This window comes from Antedon mediterranea, chromosome 5, assembly GCF_964355755.1.
Source record: "Antedon mediterranea chromosome 5, ecAntMedi1.1, whole genome shotgun sequence".
Taxonomy (NCBI): Eukaryota; Metazoa; Echinodermata; class Crinoidea; order Comatulida; family Antedonidae; genus Antedon; species Antedon mediterranea.
In genome coordinates, this window is record NC_092674.1 from 18,156,220 (window position 1) to 18,179,476 (window position 23,257).

At 33.5% G+C, this 23,257-nt stretch overlaps 1 protein-coding gene across 2 annotated transcripts in view; it reads right to left on the minus strand.

The window, feature by feature from the left end:
- Positions 1–23,257, minus strand: part of LOC140048671 (tripeptidyl-peptidase 2-like) — a 163,408-nt gene that overhangs the window by 60,636 nt on the left and 79,515 nt on the right. For both annotated transcript variants that reach the window (XM_072093441.1, XM_072093440.1), the window contains exons 15-16: positions 13,645–13,913; positions 12,196–12,296 (exon numbers count right to left, since the gene is read on the minus strand). In XM_072093441.1, the coding sequence (XP_071949542.1) occupies positions 12,196–12,296; positions 13,645–13,913 (370 nt within the window). The remainder of the gene's footprint in view (positions 1–12,195; positions 12,297–13,644; positions 13,914–23,257) is intronic.

Below are 23,257 nucleotides of genomic sequence, written 5' to 3' on the forward strand. Positions count from 1 at the left end.
TTAGGTCAACAATTTCATGTGGATTAAAAGAACAAAATAAACTAGTATCATCTGCAAATAATCGTGTATCAAAGAAGTCAGAAGAGTTTACAATATCATTTACATAAATAAGAAACAATGTAGGTCCTAAGACCGACCCTTGTGGTACTCCACAAGTTATTGACTTCTCATTAGACTCTATTCCATTTACACTGATACATTGTTTCCTATTATATAAATAATTTTTAAATAAAGCTAATGGCAACACTCTTATCCCATATCCATATCTCTTATCCAGTAGTATTTGATGATTGACTGTATCGAATGCTTTCTTTAGATCTAAAAATATTCCAACAACTATGTTTCCCTTATCTAATTTCTCAGACAAATTTTGTACTAACTCAATAATAGCAAGTTTTGTGCTGTACCCTTCTCTAAATCCATACTGTTGATGATATAATAAATCAAATTTACCGTACTTAAATAACATAAAAGTTGCTTATTTATAATTTTCTCAAATACTTTACTAAATTGTGGCAATACAGATATTGGTCTGTAATTCCCTGGATCTGATGGCAGACCCTTTTTAAATAATGGAAATACCTTTGCTTTTTTTAAGTCATCAGGGAAGATCCCTGTAGATAATGACAAATTAATTATATACGTAAAAGGTCTAGATATATAATCTGCTGCATATATAATTAATTTAGGATTAATTTGGTCCAAGCCTACAGCTTTATTCTTATCTAAACCCTTTAAGATATCATTTACTTCTTCATCAACAACATAATTGAAAAATAATGAATTTTGGGGTACAGTTGATAAATATATATTATGATTTACATTTGTGTTATCAATACATTCTTCTGCAAGATTTTTTCCAATTGAAACAAAGTAATCGTTGAAACCATTAATTATTGCTGTTTGATTAGTTTCTATATTAACATTGCCATCACATGATTTAATTTCTAATTTATTAGGTAATTTCATTTTCTTCTTACCTCTTCCTAAAATATCATTAATAATTTCCCATATTTTATTTGTATTACCACACTTTTCTTCAAATTGATCTGAGTAATATTTCTGTTTTGCTGTTCTTAAGGTGTTTGTAAGACAATTTCGATATCGTTTATACTTTGCTAACATATCTACATTGTAATTACTTTTTATTACCTTTGAAAATAACCTATGTTTATGCTTAATTTATTTTTTTATACTAGAATTAATCCATGGTTTCTTTAGTTTCTTTCTTGGGTTAACAGTTTTTAAAACTAATGGTGCATGTTTATTACAAACTTCTAGAAATAACCTTTTAAACTCTGTGTAAGCAGAATTTACCTCTTGACTATCAAATACTTCAGACCAATTTACATTCATAAGATCATGTTGGAAGTGTTGGATATTAAACTTGGAAAATTTTCTAAATTTGATTTGATCAGTCTGTTGGAAGTAGTCATTAAGGTTCTCTAACATACAAAAAGTAGCCAAATGGTCTGATATATCTAATTCTATGGTTCCTGAAGTTAAAAATCTAGAATGGATATTTGTATACACATGATCAATCGTTGTTCTTGAGCTACTGGTTATTCGTGTATATACATTAATAAGTTGTATAAAGTTTAAGCAAGACAAGCTATTTTTTAGACTTAAAGCATCTGCAGCATTTAAATTACTTGCATTAATATTAAAATCCCCAATTAATATGCATTCAGTACCTTGTTGTTTAATATTTGCAAGTGACAATTCTAGGCTTTCAATAAATTCCTCAACGTTTGTATTTGGTTGCCTATATAAAACTCCAACTATGAGGGATTTATTTTGACCAACATCTATTTCCAGCCATAAAGACTCAGAATGATGTACATTATAATCAATAGCCGTATAATTAATTGAATCATGTATGTACGCTCCTACTCCACCTCCTCTTTGATTAATACGACATTTAGTTTCCAACGAGTAATTATTCATTTTAAACAAATCCTTGTTTGTAACTTGCCACACTTCCGACAAGGCTATAATTTTAAATTTACTTTGAACCAATTCCTCATAAAATAATTTAAATTCTTCAAAGTTCTTGTTAAGCGATCTAATATTAATGTGAGATACTGAAAACACTGATTGAGATTTATTATCAAAAAAATTACAAAATTCAGATGACGAATATGTCTTACAGCTATTATGTAATTGATAATCTAGATTTTGGTTAGCAATTAAAACCATATAAATAAATATTAAGTACAGAAAAACTATTAGCATTATTATACAATTTTACCAATATCATCTTCACTATTAATAACAATCAACATTGAACCCTGTTGTTTGCGTACATAGATGCGCCCATTGTATGTCCACAAATACTTATAGTTCTTTGTCTTCCTTATATCGTTTATTTTTCCCATAAGACTACGTTTCTTTTGAGTTAAGTTTTCATTAACATATATGTGGTTTTTACCTGTGTATCCAAGCATATCAGTAGTTGTATTCCTAATCTTTTTCCTGTCATTATATACTTGATCACGCTTCTTTCTGCTGCAAAATTTGACAATTATTGGTCTGTCTGTTCTATCTCGATTACCAATCCTATGTGAAGCCTCGATGTCCTCTTTTTTTATACTACTGTCGATTTCCTTTAGAACTTTCAGTGCAATATCTTCAGTATTTTCATTTGCAATTTGTGATATACCTCTTATTTCAATATTCTCTCGTCTGCTATACTGATTCTGTTCATCCTGCTCTTTCTCTAATTTCTCCACGTAAGATCTTCGTTATCTTCTTTCAGTTGTTTATTTTCTTGCTCAATGCTTTTCATCTTAACACAGTTTTCTTCAATTAGTTTGTTAAAGAATTCCATGGACGATTTGATTTCCCTCATATTTTCTAAGAGACTGGGTATAAACTTGACTTGGTCTTTTATATCAGATAGTTGTTTCAAAACTGCATCTGTTGGAACATCATCTGCCGAGTCTTCATCTCCAACTATTAACACCTCATCCTCTTTCCCTTTTCCTTTAACGGTCTTAGGTCTAGGCATCCTTGTTTGTTGTATAGCCTATTCCCACGTGTACTCTTGCTCACCTCACTCAGCTAGTCACTAGAGTGAACACTGCCTGGCTAGTAGCTTCCGGTTTGTGGCTAGGCCTAGCTTTTGGATAACGTGTTAACATCAGATTCAAACCAAACCAGGTGCTAATTTTACAGAATCCCAACATAAATAAGATATAAATGACACTTAACCACAAATTCTGTTTATAAAATAATTAAAACCGGATAATTTTGGAGCCCTTGAGAGAGCAAAATCCTAAATATCCACATGGTCCAAAACGCCCTCAATCACCTTATGAAAAAAAAATCCTTTGTGATTAAGGGTCAAATGTCAATATTGACCAATCATAGAACGTACCTATAAAACCAAATTAAAACTAATATTTAATAAAAATTGGATGTTTTCTCATCCTGTTAATCAATCATACGCAATGTAAAAGAGCGAATACATCATTTCATCAGTTGACATAAGGTCAATTTCATCAGTTGACATAAGGTCAAAGGTCAACATTTTAATACACGTATTAGTTAACAAATAAATGCAAAGTTGTCCAAACTATGATATTGATGGTTTTACAAGTAATCAAATTATTTGATTAGTAAAGTTATGTTATTTCATAAAAATTTTGATTAATAGAATAATAATACTGTATTTAATCAAATCAGACTTCGATCAGGATAGGAAGCGAATAGGAAGAGATAAGGGGTCAAAGTTCAAAATTGACCAATTATAACAATGTATTATACATATGTATTATAACCAATTTATTAAAGTTCAATTTGGTCTTTTAATACATTTGTATGGTTATAGGTATTGTATGGTGTTATTCAGTCGCCTTATAAAACAAATACTTTGCAATTAAAGGTCAAATGTCAATATTGACCCATCACACAATTTGGATTTAAAACCAAAAAAAACACTAACATTTAAGACAAAATGTTATGTTTTATCATTCTGTTAAGACATCTATCAATCATACACAATCAAAAGAGCACATTTATCATTACACAAGTTGACATAGGTCAAAGGTCAACATTTGAACAAATGATATATTAAATAATGCAAAGTTATTCAAACTATGAGATAAATGTAATCACGTTATTTGATCAGTGAAGTTATGGTATTTTTATATTTTTTCTAGTGCGCATTATTTTAAATGTTTTAATATAATACTGTAAAATAAATAATAAAATTAATATTATGACGATTAAAATGTTATGATGTTAAAATGTGGCGCTGACCTTCAATGATTTGCCACTATACAGTTGCATTTATATTAGGGCTACAATATTCGTTTTTGGAAAATAAACTACTATTCATCAGAACCAGAGAATACCAATTCGTACAGGATAGGGCATAGGCAGATTCAGGTGGCCAAACTCAATCCACAACTCACTACACAGACAGACCACAATTTTTATATAGCCACAGATAGTTTGGCCCATACAGGAAAGAGTTTCCTGTACATAAAGGATTCTAAAATAACCCATATGGATTTGCCCGAATGAACCCTCTAAGGACCCTTTTGGGATCTCTATGTGGTGTGCTACATAAGGCCCTGTATTAGAAATTAATATGGGGTAAATAGTTCATAGATGAACTATGGAATAAAACTAAATGTGCACCTTCATTCTTTAAATAACATTTTTTTGCCCAAATGAACCCAAGGGCCGATCCTTCATGGACCTTTCGGGGTTCTCTATGTGGGACTACAAGAGACCCTATATTGGAAATAATGTATGTGGGGTGAAAATGTGAGTTCATAGAGATATAATAAATATCCCTGTACACCCTCGATCATCCATAAGGAACATTTTATGGATTTGCCCAAATTAACCCAAGGGCCGGTCGTTCTCCATGGATGGACATTATTAGCCCATAATGGAAATATAAGGGGTGACTCTGTGAGTTCATATAGACAGGCGCGGCCCATGGAGGGCCCATGGAATAAAGCTGCCTGTGAACTCTCGTTCCTTAAAGATGTATTGTCCCTTTGAATAATTCCCAAACAATTTTTTTTTTTTTAATTTTGAAAAAAAGTGGGTCATTTTGAAGTGTCATAATAGTTATTAACTTTCACAAAAAATTAGTAAAAAAAAAAATAATTTAACCGAAATACAGATGTTTTTTGGTTCAAAAAATAACTTTGACTTCCAGTCAAAGTTTTCAATCAAAACATATCCCATAATGCAATGTGCTTGTTTGGCTACTCTGTATGCATAATCATAAAACTTCCTCGCGATCTGTGTGAAAACACCTTCTCAACCGTGATGAGTTGTAAACAATCCTAATTAGCATCATGCATAATGCATACTCATGGTTTGAAATCTTTGTTTACTTTCGCTTGCGACGATTTCTCAGACGAAATGTAATTAATTTACCTGTTAATTACGTAAACTGTTGTTTTTGGCTCGAATTTTCGACTTAAAGTGAATAACTTTAATATTACTTTGATATGGCCAATTTAAATTTAGAATATTTTTTTTTCATTTTTTGTGTTTCAAGGGACAATACATCTTTAAGGAAAATGAATGATTTGCCCAAATTTTAACCCAAGGGCCGGTCCTCCATGGACATTAAGCCCTATAATGGAAATATAATGGGTGACACTGTGAGTTTATAATAGACAGGCGGGGCCCATGGAATAAAGCTGCCTTGCACTCTCGATCCTTAAGGAACACTTATGGATTTGCCCAAATTAACCCAAGGGCCGGTCATCCATGGACATTAAGCCTCATAATGGAAATAAAGGGGTTTATATAGACAGGCACATGGAATAAAGCTGCCTGTGCACTCTCGATCCTTAAGGAACCGATTTGGATTTTGCCTAAAATGAAACAACAGCAGGTCATCTATTTAGACCCTTCTGTGGTTCTCTACTGTATGTTCAGTTCTACATTTGGCCCCTGTATTGGATCAATGCATATATTTGATCCATAGATAGTTGGCAAGCAGAATCCAGTATCATTACAGTGTGATATAATCAAATTTATAAATGACGCTGTCACACATCATGTAAAAAGAAATACAATAGCCCCTATTGGTTTTATTATATCGTGTATTCTTTTTAGCTAGTAACAATGGTGAATGTACAGTATTCAGTTATTTAATGCATACAGCCAGTAACCTCGATGTCTTTGCTTAATTGTGCTTTTACAGTATGTCGGTAGTTACCACTGCATGTAAAATATTCGACCTGGGTTCAGTTAGAGAAAAATAATGTGCAATAATCAATACAGCAGTCGATCCACTGTGGATAAGTAATGATATTTAATTTTGTCCAGTATTATTAATGTTGCCTTTTATCAGATATCACTGTATAATGTTAGTACAGTAACAATTTTAAATTTGACTTCGGCAGTTATAGTAAAATAATGTGCAGTAATCAATACAGTAGTCGATCCATTATGGATAAGTAACGATATTTAATTCGATTCAGTTTGTTGCGTTTTATCAGATATCACTTTCTTATGTTAGTTAGTAAATAATGTGCAATAACCAATACAGTAGTCGATCCATTGTGGATAAGTAACGATATTTAATTCGATTCAGTTTGTTGCGTTTTATCAGATATCACTTTCTTATGTTAGTTAGTAAAATAATGTGCAATAATCAATACAGTAGTCGATCCATTGTGGATAAGTAACGATATTTAATTTGGTTCAGTATTATTAATATTAATTAATGTTGCCTTTTATCAGATATCACTGTCAAATGTTAGTACAGTAACAATTAAAAGTTTGACTTTGGTTCAGTTAAAGTAAAACAATGTGCAGTAATCGATACAGTAGTCGATCCATTATGGACAAGTAACGACGTTTAAAATGTTGGCAGATTAAGTTTTTTGTTGGTTTTTATCAGTCTAATTCACATAAAAACGGTTACTTTTTTTTAGTAATAGTGTGCAATCGATAGTCTAATCTATACCTTACCAATTCTCTAAGTGATTATGTTGAATTCGAACTATTATTTACTTTACTATTATGTTATGTTATGTAAAAAATGTTGCAAATTTAGATTTCGTTGCCTTTTTTCATATAGACATATCACTAGTGTCTAGCGTGTAATTAAAACAATATTTAAATCGAGTTATAATAATAATGCACAATAATCGGTACCGGTGTCGATCATTATGAGTGTAATTATTAATTAGTTTATCTGAAAAATATTCTTAAATTATATTATTTTGTGTTGTGAAATAATGATTTTGATATAATATTGATTGTTCAAAATGATACCCTAAAATACAAATCTGCTGTTGGTTATTTTAAGTGTTTTTGTTGGTGTTATTTATTATTCCAAAATAAAGATACATTTCAATTATAAAATAAAAGTCACTCGTTATCGTGAATGTGTTTGTATTATCAACATTGTTGATCACGAATGGAGCCTCGGGTATTAGAGCTGGTGTGTACCGAAAAAAGTGAAAAAAAATAAACATTTTTTCAAAAATGATTACACACTTATCATGGATAAACCCATTTTGGGCGAGTTCCTAAGAGTTTGATGTTTGATGATTGGGTACAGGAAACAACTGCTCTCTTTACTTATTGTTTTAGCATTCTACTGTGTATTTATTGTCAGTCCGAGTCCGTATCACGTATTTCTAACTCAGCTGAACGCCATTAGACGACATACGCGCCGAGTATATAGCCGAATAGGGGGAAACTGCGGACCTTTAGGGCTGCTGTCTGAGCTTATGTACAGGATAAAGTTGCTGTCATTGGTGTTTTTGTCATCCCAAATATGTACTGCTGCCATTAAAAAAGATTCAACCTTGTATCGCTTCACATGAATAAACCCATTTGGGCGTGGCCCTAAAATGTTGCTGTTTGGCGCCCCGTACAGGATTAAGTTGCTGTCATTGGTGATGTAATCATTAGTAGCCCACTGCGAATGATATCCAAAAAAGTTTATCCTTGTATCGCTTCACATAAATAAATGCATTTTTACCCCCCAATGTTATGATCCCCACAGTCCCCATGTACAGGCTGTGACCCGGCAGCAATATCGAATATTGCATCTCGCCCTAATACGCACCTAACTACATCATCAAACCTTTTGTATCTTTTCACATGAATAAATATTCCGGGCGCCCGGTCTATATGTTGTGTTTTTCCGCAAAAATGACATTCTAAATAAAATGTTATGACTATAAGTTTGATATCACTGAATAGGAAATTTAATAAGCTTTCGGATGACATAAATCCCACTTGTATATAATGTATTTTAAATGGTTAAATATATGTAATTAATGGGGCATATTAATTTTGACTTAAAATGACCTTTATTGACCTCTGATCCTTGACCCATTGCTTGGATTTTCGGTGACTTTTAGTATGTCGTTCTACACATTATATAGAATTAAAAAATACTAGCTTTGTTACTATTGCAATTTGTGGTGGGTATATCATTAGATTGACTGGACTATTAAAAGAAATCTAATCTTTGATTGGTTGCGTGATGCATGAAAATTCTCATTACAAAGTCAATATATAAATCAAACAATGGAGGAGGTTCGGGTCCTCCTTGACGAACACCAGCGGTTGTTGGTACGTTTCATCCTTCAACACTTAAACGGATATTGCCGAGAGATTTCTTGGAGTTGTTCAACAAACCCCGGTATATCTGTTGTAACTTCAGTAGGAGTTTCGTCCTCTCGAGGTAGTGGTGGATTAAAATGGTTGGTCAAGTGATCGATGAGCGGTCAGAAAAGGGGTTTCCGTTTCACTTTTGGCAAACGTTGCCCATTAGAGTCAATAGAAATATGGGTCCTAAGTAGTTTGTCAGAAAAATTATTCCAATACACTTGGCCCATGTACCATTATTTTTTTCAGCCAACAAACAAAAAAAAATTGATTAGCATTATTATTATTTTATTATTATTATAACTTTCTTTAAACATGATATCTTGTTTCACCATAATTTGGCCGTGTTGACATTATAATTTGTATTAGGTAAAAATGAACAACTAAAGACTATATACAGTACAAATGGGTACACATATCAATATACATTTACAAGGAATTACAAAAACAAAATATATCAAAATGAAGCAAAAACCATTACTTTACAAAAGTTTTTAAAATATTTTAACAGTAGGTGCATTTCTAGGTTGATCATTTAAATTATTGCACAACATTGCACCACGATAAGTTAGACTTTTCTTTTTATACTCTGTTTTTGGATGATATAATAATATATTGATAAAATGTATTGATATAAGGTAGCAAAAAAACATTGTTAATATATAGAGGGTGCAGGTAACCGCCTTTCAGATATCAATTAAATTCACTACTATAAACAGTCAAGTGTCAACAAAAAAACTCACACAATTTTAAAATGCTCAAAATCAATTTCTAATTAAATGAGAGCATTGTTCAGGACATTTTGAACATTTCAAAATTATTCAATTTTTTAATTATTTACAATTGATATAATTGTGCCTATCGGATACTGTGACGTTATCATATTAGGCCATAAGCAGTAAATTCTAATGTTTCATCTACAAAATCTACAATATTTTTACATATTTTTAGAATAATAATTTTCTAAATAATAATAATAATAACTAGATTTGAACTCATCAACATGCAAATGCGTTAAACTATTATGAACGTCGACAATTATTATGCCATCCTATGACATGAATTAAATAGGTTACAGTGCTGAATTGTACCTATATCTTTGCAGTATTATAACAGTATTTACAGAATACACTGTATATGTTATATACAGTGTAGCATAGTTGAAATTACATGACCCATCTTTCAATCTAATTTTTAACATCATCAAAATGAAACATGTATATAGCAATTTTGGAAGGAAATTATCTGAGCAACAACATATCAACGTGTTGAAGAAATTTGGATATGTAGAATATGGAAGCGCGCTCTTTTAAATATCATGAACTATGACACAAAATATGAAATTACGACTTTTATAATTGAACTGGCCATATGATGACATCACAACATCCGATGCACATAATTTGTACATGAATTTGTATCTACAATTCAACAGCTTCCAGAAAACGTTTTAATCATGAGTATCACTTATGAGCTATAATAAATTGAAATTTATTGGAATGATGAAAAAAAGTGACCACATTTTTTCATGCTTTTGTAAATCATGCGAAAGATAATTGATTGACCTATCCAATATCAAAATATGGGGGAAAATGGAATACGGATAAGTGGAGATGCGCTCTATTAAATGTGATGAGCTATGACGGAAAAGACAAATATCCTATATTTTATATTCGAGTGGCCATATGATGATGTCACAATGTCCGGTTAGCCATATTACTGCATGATTTGATATTTACAACTCATCAACTTCCAGAATATGTGAAAAACTGTCCAATTCGAAGTGCTCGTATGACGTGATTTTAAATCAAAATTGTTTAAAAGTTGGTAAAAGAGTAGAAAAACATAATTCACACGAAAAAAAGATGTTTTTATCATTACAAGCGCACCATGCGCATAAAATTTGCGTGCTCGTGGAAATTTTTACATACTTAAAATGACATGAAAGTTGAAACGCGTAGAAAGTTGATTAGAAATTGATTTTTCGCATTTCAAAATTGTATACGCGCGTAACTTTCTGTAAAACATGCCATTTATTTTCCACAGAAAGTTAGCGCATGATATAAATTACACTTTTGCCAAGTTTCAATTTAAATTGTTTTATGGTTTTCGATCTATGTTAAATATGCGAAATTCATAAAATTGTGCATAACTTACGCTGCGCGACTCTAAATTTATATAACAAAGTTTCTTGCACATCTACAGTTACAGGTCAATCTTATGACAAAGTTATACAATCTTATGTTGGCCAGAATTAGAGATACGCTGCCGTGGAAAGTATATAGAAAAAAAAAAAAGATCCTGACAACAACAAGGGGTTATCCGCCAAGTGCGGATAACCAATAATAATATCCTGGATTTATATAGCGCCTAATGTTGTGAAACCTCTAAGCACTGTACATAAACTAGTACGATAAAAGGGATTCCAACCATGCCAAAAAAGACCCCATGCCATAATTAATATGATCTGGCCTAGTTAGCAGGCGTTCTCTATACTGAACCTAGCTAGGCTATCCTCTATTATGCATTCATTTTGATGGCTAATTGGTCCGAGGACTAGTATTCATACATCCCATCAGCCCTTTTTTTTTTTATTTATAAATGATGACATCCTTAAAAATTCAAAAAAATGATGCACTGTTTAAATATATACTTTTAACTTTAATATATGAACATTTTAAAGAAGAAAGTTAATGTTAAGTTTGTTATTTCGGCCCAAGAAAATGTCATAGTTTGTTTGAACAACCTGACTGATCGTTTTTATTTATTTTTTAAATATTTATCCACACCCCCCCCCCCCCCCCCAATTTAAGTTACAATAAATAAGTTATTGTATAATCATTTATTTTTGTGTTGAAAATTTACTCGGGTGTCACTAACCTACTAGAATACACATTGCATGAATATAAATATTATTATGGCAAGTCCTTTCTAAGAAATCATGTAGGCCTACGTACTCCGCGAAAACAAATAAAACATCAAAATTAGGAAATTCTCAAAATAAGGGCATGAAAATCTGTTGAAGACCATAACAACTTTTCAGTGACAGTTTCTTTATGATTTATCTTGATAGATTGCGACTTATCAAATTACACATTGTGACCCTTTGATACAGTACCTCATCATCTTATATTCAAATTAAGAGCTTACCTTATTTTGTGAAATAGGGAAAATTACAAGAAAATGTTTTAATTTAAAAAATGGCCATTACTATGGCAACAAGATACAGATATTTAAACTAATTTTGTCTGTACATGTTTCAATCAACCAAACCTCTTTCACTGTGCAAATTTGAAAGAAAATTTTTTTTTTTTACTTTGGCCACCTAAAATCCATATTTTATAGACATCTGCTCTTAAAGGTGACATTTTCAAAACTAAAATGTTTTTTTGGCTGATATATTATAAGGGGGAGGGGGAGGCGGGGTTTGCATGCCATTCTCACACCCCTTTGGATCCACCTCTCGCCTCTAGGTACTGTATGTATACTGCAGTGTACTTATATTACGGTCCTATCTTGATTCCTGAATCACATAATCACTAACTAGATGTGTCCGTCCATTGGACGGGCAATGGCTAGTATTACCTTAATGGTTGAACACAGTTCTTTATAGAGATAGTTGGTGACAATTCCTCTTGCTTAAGATTTGACTGAACATTCAGGCGCATCACTCCACCTGCAGCATGCTATAAAAAGAACCACACAAGTTCAGCTTTAATATGGTGTGCATGATCACTTAAAGTCTAATTAAAAACATTAAGCTTGTTGTTTTTACTGCTGGAGCATTACAACAAATTTTGTCACAATAATGCAAGTAGGCATAAGGTTCATCAAGAAGTGCATAATCATAATCAATTCATGATATTTATAACACACCTGAGTGTATCCTTGGCATTTGATTGGTTAATTATGCATCACATGCCATTCAGTATTAGTTCTACCTAAAATGTGATATCTAATGGTGATAACATTTTGAACATTTTCTGCCACATGAGGTTGACTGATTCACGTTCGATCAATCAATAGTCACAGCCGTATAAACTGTTCTACTCTACATCCAAAATTGGAGTACTGAAAATGGCCTACAATAGCTTCCCCGTCTTACCTTTGACATTAGGGACTTTACAAAACATGACAGGAAGCCACAGGACGGTGCTCATGAATAATGTATGCTTTAGCTTTAACAAAGTAGGCAGAGGTTAGCGTGAAATTCTGTCGTCTTAACTTTTTGAGGACGATAAAGTTGCCATTTTCCCGTTTACAGAGAACAAATAGAAATAATGTACATATAACCTTAAATATACAGTTCAAATTATACTTAAACATGGAAATTTCAAAACTCAAAATAATATTTGAACTTCTAATTTAATTGTTCAACGATTTTTATTGGGTTAAAATGGCTGTGTTAAGTAATATATTCTGAGCGGCGTTTGAATGCGAGGCTCCTAGCTAGAAAGGCTAGGCCTATGCTGTTCTAGCGAGAGAGATACTTCTGTCGTCTTAGTGCAAGGGTGTGTAACTAATAAATGGCTATGTTGACTGTATATGATTTTACACTCGTCGTCCTCCACTAACCCTCATGTTTCGTAAAGTCCCTACTGATTCAAGATGGAAGGAGTGGATTAATTGAATAGAAGTTTACTTTAGAACAGTCAAACCAATCATAGTGAAGCCAATGCAATCATTGTAAAGTCAAACTGTTCATAGCAAGTCAAACAAGACTGTGATGCGTACCAACCAACCAAAGAGCAATGATACCCAATGCACTTTAACGGTGTTTTAAATTTTTTTTATTTCAACTACAGTATCTTTAAAGAGGGTAACCTTTAGTTAGTAAGTTTAGCCCAGTGTGTTAACTGGTATTCAGGGGCCCTCTTTAATTAAACAGAATAAATATTATATGATATATTATATACAATATGTATGTCGAAATAGAGCAGTCAATCTTTCAACTCAAGAAATGTTCTCACTATTAAACTCATAAACATTTATTATTTGTATAATGTATAATGTTTAATTGTGAAAATCACCTACCATTGTAATAGATTTCTCACTTGGTTCTAAGCTGTGAAAATTAAGAGTATATTTAACTCGTACATCACCAGGATTAGCCCACCATTTTGCAAGGGCAACTTCTAGAGTACTTTCACCAAACACAGAGAAAGCATAAGACACCTCTGCATTTTCCATCAGATTAAAAAACTTGTAGAATTCATTTACACGATATGCACTCTTCTTCTGAAGCTGCACAGCATGTACTACAAATCGAGCCTGAACATTATCCAATGAAGAGAGACATAATTCTAAAAACAAAAAATCAAATCATTTATTGGTAACAACACATTACTCATTATATGATGTCAATGATTACTTACAAAAACCAACTGAAAGGCCAAAGATAAAATGTATAATAAATATTAAATAAATAAATAAAAACAAAATAACATATTTTTGTTAGATAACAGTACAGCTAAAAATTACTGTAACCCACGTTCCAGCTTCGTGGCTACAAGGTATTGTGCTTTGATCACAATTCCACGAGGTGTATTGTTTTTGATCGCGATCCTACAGTACGAACTGCATTGTTTTTTTATCGTGATCCTACAAGAGGCATTGTTTTCTATATTGTAATGTGTTATAAACACCATTGTTATCAATGAATCAAGGGGAACAATGATTGAAAAATACAGCAGTTACGCACGATATATTTATTTAGCCTAAGCTATCTAGGCCCAGAGTCTAGCGATTAATGTTAAAAACAAGCACGAATGTGCGTTACTCGGGGTACAGCAAAAGAAGCTGTAATGACGTCATAAGACCGGATGTAACGTCACATACACATCAAATACGGCTATACGGTACCATCTTCGAGACGTGATATGGCTGCATCCGGTTTGAAATTTAAAAATCCGGCTCTGTAGCTTTGAGGACATGTCCCTGTAGTATATTCATGCCTAATTCCCAGCTCAATACTACAACGAATAAAGGGAGGAGTAGTACTTTATAAATCGCACTTTTTGCTCAATAGTGTCTGGATGGAAGAAAAAGAGGAAAAGATTAGAGAGTCCTAGACTCAGGTACCCCGAGTAATAAAACGAGATATTACGTATACAGTATATTTCACCATAAAGTTTAAGAAAAATGGTCTCGCTAAGGCTCGAACCGGGGACCTTCTGCGTGTTAAGCAGACTTGATAACCACTACACTACGAAACCTCTTACACCAAAAATGTGGGTTACACAAAGTTTTTTAATCCATTTAAATTACAAATAAATTATTATGGTAATAAGCACAAAGCAAGATAAACATGTGTAAAAGTGATAATTACCGATTACACAAAATAAATATTTTAAAAAATAATAAAAATAAGATATACTGTATATCATATTGCGTATACAGTACTTTTCACCATAAAGTTAAAAAAAAAAGGTTTCGCCCGGGCTCGAACCGGGGACCTTCTGCGTGTTAAGCACACGTGATAACCACTACGCCAAGAAGCCGCATATAACTACATATCGCTGTGGTGTGTGTCACACATTGTGGCTTCTTAATAAACAAATTAATTAACAAAAAAGCACGAATGTGCGATACTCGGGGTGCAGCAAAAGAAGCTGTAATGACGTCATATGACGGGATGTGACGTCACATACACATCAATAACCTCTACCAAATACGGCTATACGGTACCATCTTTGAGACGTGATATGGCTGCATCCGGTTTGAAATTTCTATGTCCCTGTAGTATATTCATGCCAAATCCCAGCTCAATATTACAACGAATAAGGGAGGAGTAGTACTTTAAAAATCGCACTTTTTACTCAATAGTGTCCAGATGGAAGAGGATAAAATGAGTAAGTCCTAGACTCGGGTACCCCGAGTAATAAAACCAAGGAAGTACAATGCAGCCTACACCTTTGAGTTTGTACAGAGTACCTATCTATAGCCTAAGTGCAGTAGTACTATAGGCCTACCATAAATAAAACCTATGAAATACGTCAGAATGTTGCCTTAAATGCAATAAAAATATTATATGGCCACATTGTGAATTAATCCAATTAAAATCGTAACGCTATGTTTTAAATTTGATGACATATTATTACCAAAATAGAAATTTTCCCACTAGGCCTACATAGCCAGTGAACTTCAGTTAATTAAGTGGGTCAACTGTTTTCCGCCAATTTGTAACAGAATACTGTAAAAATAAAATTCAGTCTCTGATGTTTCACATGTTTTCTCCTAGGCGGTTATTGGATTTTATTCAACGGATGTATTGATTAGCGGTTTTGGCTGATTCGTTCGTATAGGTCCATATTTAGAATTCCTTTTTCGCAATATCATATTATTTTAACGTGGAATATATTGATAGGATAGGGGATCTACACTGTAATCATTCAGGGGTGACCGGAGTATATATAGTGGCCCGCACGTGGGTACAGGTTGTGCATATCCATCCATTAGTTATAATTGATGGTAGAATGACTCACCGATACAGTGTGCGAGTTTCGGATTTCAATATGGCGACCAATGTTGTGGTCATATCTAGTTGTGAATAGTATTATGTTAAGAACCTGGTTTTACATGTTTATTAATAGATTGGGCTGAATGGAGATGGAGGCTGAGTAAAGATGGGTATGCACCTCCAAAATTAACATCGTTTAATCCAGGTATAGATGTGGTTATCACTTGTTATGAATAATTGATAATAATGTAACGCTGATGCTATGTGATGTATTGTACTAAAGATCACGTAATGAGTCTAACAATGGTTAGCAATTGTGCAGTAGATGTAGATTATGTACGTTTGTTCTATTTATAGGTTTTTTTTTTCTGGATATGGCCGATTGTGGCTGGTTGTATGTGATAAATGCCAGTGAATTCTGACCGATACGAATAAATGAAATATACTGAAAATCAATGCTGCCTTCATGTGTTTGATGATTGTGTCCGACTGATCTCGAAGTACCACATTGATTTAAATCAAGTCGTCTAGAGAAAAATGGAAACAAAGCATTTTTATTAATATTTAATATCAACAAGCGCTAGGCTCTGGGCCTGTAGCTAGGCAGGCCTACTCGGGCGTAACTGTAGGGGTATAATTCGTCGATCCAAGGTCATATAATCAGAAAGACCCAACAATGGCGCTAGTTGTAGCTGCAAAGTGTTTTTCTGTTTTGTACACTCCTTTCCCTCGGTTATGTTTGGTGTTCTTTGTTCCTCGAACGTTTCGTGAAAACCATTTTCACCATGAAGCCCAAATCCTCATTTCATGGTTGACTGGTCATTCTTCCCTCAGCTTTTGTTTCCCCTTCATTGCCTGTTTGGTTCTACTGCTCTGTCTCGGCCTAGCTCTTCTAACATAAAGAAACAGATAATCAAGTACAGCAGAAAGGTATTGCAATTACTTAACACCAAACGTAAAATTAAGATCTCACCAATGGTTTATGCTATATTGAAGGAGTTGGGAATCCGGCGTCCAAATCGAGGCTGTCGAGCTGGTAAGAAGGTCAAGTCTAAGGTCAACCATTGTCCAACTGTTGACCTTCCATCCTCAGATGATCCCCAACGGCAAATAAAATTTGCAGTATGGAATGCTCAATCTGTCTGTAAAAAACCACTCCATTACAGCAATATGTAGTTGATTATGATATTGATGTCATCGCCTTGACTGAGACATGGCTTCAAGTCAACGACACTCTACTCATTGCAGCATGCCAACCGTATGGCTACACGTTTTATTCGTCGGATTTCGATCATTTGAAGTATGTGAAGCCATCATCAAAACACCATTGAAGACTATCACACTTCTCATCATCTACAGGCCGCCTCCTTGCCCAAACATGCACTTTTTTGCTGAGTTTTCCACTCTTGTTGAGCAATATTCATTATCTGATAATATGATAATCACTGGCAACTTTAACATCCATGTTGATAATCCAGTGAATACCTATACAATCCTACTCTCCGAGATTATTAGTTCATTCAATCTCACTCAGCTTATCAATGTTCCCACTCATAAACTTCAGCACACTCTTGATCTTATCATTACTAACAACCCTGGTCTAGTTACAAGTACATGCGTATCCATTGTCAGATCATTACTTTCTCCATACGAGTCTTGATACCGACAAAGTGGAGTTATGGCTTGGTGGTTATGATGCTTGACTACCAATCTAAGGGTCCTGGGTTCAAGTCCTGTCATATATGTCATGATTTATGAGATGTGATAAGCAAGTCGCGCTGCGGTAATCTTTTTAGGGCCTTACTATTTTATTCTTGGTCTACATGTCGATTTTGTCGGCCCTAAAAAGATTACCACGGCGGCGGCTAATCACATTGAAATGTACGATTCCTACAACACGTAAACTGCCAGCCTAGAGCAGTGCGAGTCGCAACCGGTCGGAGAGTGCGAGGAGGAATTACCTACTGAGGCGAACTGCATGCATGAGTGATTTGAACATCTCACGTGACATCAACATCCAATTAGAAAACAGTATTCTGGCTAGCTGGCAGTTTCGTTGAGCGTAAAAAAATATCGCGGCCGGAAGCGAAAATTCCGACATGATGTAATCATGACGTAGAACTTCAATCGAGACAAACCGTGCTGTGCAATGAAGCGTAACCAACAGCATTGTTTTGACTAGAGAGCTGCTGAGATAGAGCACATGTGGTGTGGTACGATGATGTACGTCCGTGAAAAAGGTGTATTTGATCGTTACAACTGTGTAATAAGGTATCATAATAAACAAATTTGTTTTCGAAGAATACCCGCTGTATTGTGTATTAGTGTTCTGTCACTTACATTGATTTGATCAGCTAGGCCTCTAATAAGTAGCTTTTTAGCCTAGGCTTAGGCCGGACTGACGCCGGCATTTTTTTCGCCGGCGTTGGCGCCTAGACGTCGGCATTTACGTCGGCAATTGCTGAATGCCGACGTTAATTTTGAGGGCTGCATACAGGAAGTATGATAGCATAGATCTTGAATATCTTCAACGTCTAGATTACACTGAAGCTATCGCATTTCAGCGACTCAATGGAAATCAACTCTGCAATTTAATAATTTATCCCTCACTGTGCTTAGAGATATTAGCTTGCACCATTGAAAACCATAGCTGTGTCAGAACGAACATCATCTGATTGGTATGATATATGCCGTGAATTCAAACGTAAATGGCGTAAATCTGAAACAGATGAAGATCATACAGAATGTTCCGAATATCATCGTGTTTTAGCATACCTCCTCTTTACAAGTAAAAGTCGACAGCTGTGGTCACAGCCAAAAGCTCCTGTTTAAGATCGCCAAGGAGCTTCTTGTTCACTCTTCAACTGGCCAGTGATGTTAACACTTTTTTTATTGAAATTTCAGAGGTTTTCTGTTAGAAGAAGTTCTCGAGGTTGTTAAGTCTATCGGGCACTAATCTTGTGACTTGGATCCCTTTCCGACCAAGATTTTGGTTAACCTTCCCACGACCATGATCTTTGTGTTTCGCGAACTTGTAAAGTCATCCCTTTCATCTGGTCTTTTCCCATCGGCCCTGAAACTTGGTGTAGTTTCTCCTATTTTGAAGAAATTTTCTGCCAAGAAAAACAATTATCATTACACTATGTATGAATGACTTAATAAATCAAATCTGAATCTGAAACCACAACTTGATCATACTGTCTTTTCTAATTTTCAACCTATCGCTTGCATCCCTTTTCTCTCTAAAATCCTCGAAAAGGTTGTTGTCTCTCCTGGGTACGCTCATACTTAAAGATGTATTGACCCCTGAAAAAATAATTGTTAAAACAATTTTTTTTTAATATACAATTTTAATCTATAAGTCACATATCCATTTTGACAAAAAATTGGATAGAAAAAAAATGTACCTGAAGAAACTGTAATTTAAAGCAAAAAATAGTCAAATTGGCTGCCAGCAATGGGTTTTTGGTTGAATTTAATTATTTATTTTGTCATTTTATAAGTGAAAAAATTATTTTTTTAATTGTTTTTTCTACGAAAGTGATTAACTTTATTAAAAATACAAAATAACCTATCCAAAAAACACTTTCCAAAGCTAGTAGTAGAACACTTGTTGAGATACCTCTTATTGATACTGTTAATCCTGGACGCCACACTCAAGCATAGGAAAAAACACATTTGTTGAAACTGTTAATCAAGAACTAATCAAGGTTTTTAATTATTTTTCAGCAAATAAGCTTTCAGATAATATAAAAAAATTCTGTGTAATTATTTTTACTTTAATTAGAATTCCTATTGTAAATAGTACCAAATTTTTGCATGCATAGGAAACAAAAAATTAAATGGGGAAAAAAAAAACACATCTAATTTCGACTACCACCATGTGCACTTTTTGTGTTGATTTCAAAGTCAGTAAGCCGCTGTAGTTTTATTATTCCAATACATCTTACCAATTCATATTTTATCATTAAAATGTGTTATTCTGCCGACTGATTGACAGCCTTCAACATGCATGTCCCTCTCATGCATGCTTTCACTTTCTGATGTGCACCCTAGATTAATATTCACACAGCACCCTATTGCTTTCATTTTGTAGCTTACAGAAATTTCAAAATAAAGGAATATTTTGTGTATACAAATATCAATGGCTGTAAATAGTTCCGAATTTTATTCTTGACAATTTGTTTGTTTTTAATTCAAGTGCGCTTTTATTATACTTAGGCATCTCATGCGAATTATTAAGGCAGACAAAACTGTGCGGTGCGGGTTACTCCTAGACCACAATTTAATTACAAGGCTGGTCACGAGTAGCCGGGCCCAAGTGAAAATTAAAAAAGTTACGGGTTTTGATGCTTCAACCCAACTAGGACATGTTTTCGTTGATATCTTAATCTATAGGCTTTACACTAAAGAAAAACATTAAATTAAATTGGTTTTTTTTATATTATAATTTAGTTTTACTTACTCTTGTTATTTTGAAATATCAGATTTTAAAAGAGTACAAAAAAGGTGAAAACCATCGTCACATTGTAAAAATTCAAGAATTGTCAGTGCGTACATATTTTTTCACAAACTATGACGTAATTTATGAATCATTGGTCATTCGATCGTAACATTGAAGTTGAACTCGGTTCAACGATATTTAATGTTGATTTGTACCCTCTTTTCCGGTAAAATCGTTGATAAAATCGTATGTAAATGGGTGCATAATATAAAATATATATGTATACTGTATTACAAAATAATGAATACACCACGAAAAACACCAAAAATAATATAGTTTGGTATTTTATACTTTCGTTAGTGTTTGCACGGATCATCTAATTAATTCACACAGCACAATTTTTGTTTAGCGTCTTTTATTTTCGTAAAGTCTGAACAGTCAAAAAGTAAAGTTTCATATCCAGTATTGCTTTCATTTTTTAGCTTACAGATATTTTAAGTGAAGTGATAGTGTATAACAAAATCAATGGCCATACAATTTTATTCTTGATATAATTTGTTTTTATTTTAATAATTTGTCGAAGTACTTTTATCAGAGTGCGCTTTTATTGTACATGCAAAGTATATAACCACATATTAAGGCAGAAAAAGACCGTGTGGAGCATGTGTTACTGCTAGTCATCTTTAAATTAACTTGCTTATTAATTTTAAGCTAGTCCTAGGCCTAGCTAGGCCGTCTTCTCAGCCTAGCTAGCTAGGGTTGAATTCATATGTCGAAAAGGCTTGGTTTCGCCTCATTTAACGTTCCTGGGTTTTCTCGCACATTAAGAATTTTGAAATACAAAAATTGTATTGCTCAATAGAATAGTTAAGCGATATGGAAGCTTAGGCCTGACTGACGAGCAATTATTCAGACACCCTATCATGGGTAGTCCGAGGCTGGGTGCCAGAACAATCTTCACTGCTGTAAGTAAGGCTATCACAGCCTGGCTAGGCCAAGCAGCATCGGTACATACCTAGTAGGCCTAGCTTTATTGAATATATAGTCACGTCTTCCTCAGATCTCCTTAAATTTTACATTTTAGTAATAATCTCATAATCACATAATACACTATGAAAACATGATAGGGTCACATCCAGAATGTTTTAATATACTTTTCACCTGTCAAAAACAATATCGCGATGACAACAGTCTCAATAAAAATACCAGAAATAGAAAGATCTCGAAAAATTTTAGATTTTTTTTTGTGAAGAAATAAATTTCTTAGGATTATTCAAATAATTTGCATGTAAAAGAATAGGAATTACAAGGTATCCCCCCAAATCGCGAAAAGGTGTGATTTTCAAGAAAACCGTACACAAAAAAATATAAAGTATGAGGGATGATATTTTTAAATAACAGTTGAAATGTAGGAAAAATAGAAATTTTCTGGGTGGAGCTCCACTTTAAAACATATTGTGGAATCTGTTGTATTGTACATAAAAATTCATGTAAAAGTAGCCTATCGTATGTTGTGACGTCATCATATGGCCAGTTGAAGTTAAAAATTTGGATTTTCATATTTTGCATCATAGTTCATCACATTTAAAAGAGCGGGCATCACGATCCTACGTATCCAAATTTCTTCAACACTTTAATATGTTGTTATTGTTAAAAAAGATGGGTCCCGTAATTTCACCTATGCTACACTCGTAGTATGTATACAGTATATACTATATGACATAAAATGGACACATTATTTTTTTCAAGTCATAATAGCGTAATCTTTTTCTGTGCACATTTTGTATCATACGTGCATGTAGCGGTTGTTGTGCGGAAAACTAACTCACCAAAGTCTAGATATTTATTTGCCTGCCCTTAATGAAATTATTGCATTTAATTCATGGCTCATAGATGACTCGCATTGTTAAATTTTTGTTAAACTTTCTTTTTTATTGTGAAAGCATATAGACCTACGTTTTTCGATCTAATTTAAGGTCACACACTACATTTTGTGTAAAAATAAATATTATATGGTCCTATTGCGATAATGTTTTTCATCTTTAAATGGTTACACATGTGAACAATAATTTAATTCAACTTAACATTTATTTCTTCCTTCAAGAAAATGAGGTAAACATTATAAATTCCAGTAAAATAATAATAATAATTTAAGCGACCCGCTATAAATAGCAGAATGCATTGCGCACGAATTGATATTTTTTTCATAAAGTAATGCACCCACTTTTGATCGACCATGATAAACCGTAACTTTTCAGCGAAAATACCATGTCTTCCCCAAATTGTATTAACGGATTCTGCCAAAAAAGGAAAGACAATTGTTTCAGCAACGACATGATGCCGGGCTAGGCCTATAGCTAGCGTACGATGTTCCTACGATACCCCTCTAAGCCTAGCTAAGCTAGGCCTAAGACCAGCCACGAGAGGACATTCGACGCATGCTACTTAGGTAGTGCATTGTTTCTGCAAATTTTTTGAATTTTGGAATGGACAGCGAATAAGAACAAAATAACAATAATCTAAACCGTCCAGTGATATACTGAAAATCTGAATTATTTGTAAATAGGTGCAATTGTGAACATTTGCCTGCATTTGAAAAAATATGAGCATATTGTGTATTTAATTATTTATAAAAATTAAGAGGATATTTTTCAGCCATTTTACAGTTTTAATTTAAATTCATATCATAGTTTTGAGTACTGTACTACTACAGTACCTAGTACCAGACAAGCGCGGATTTAGGC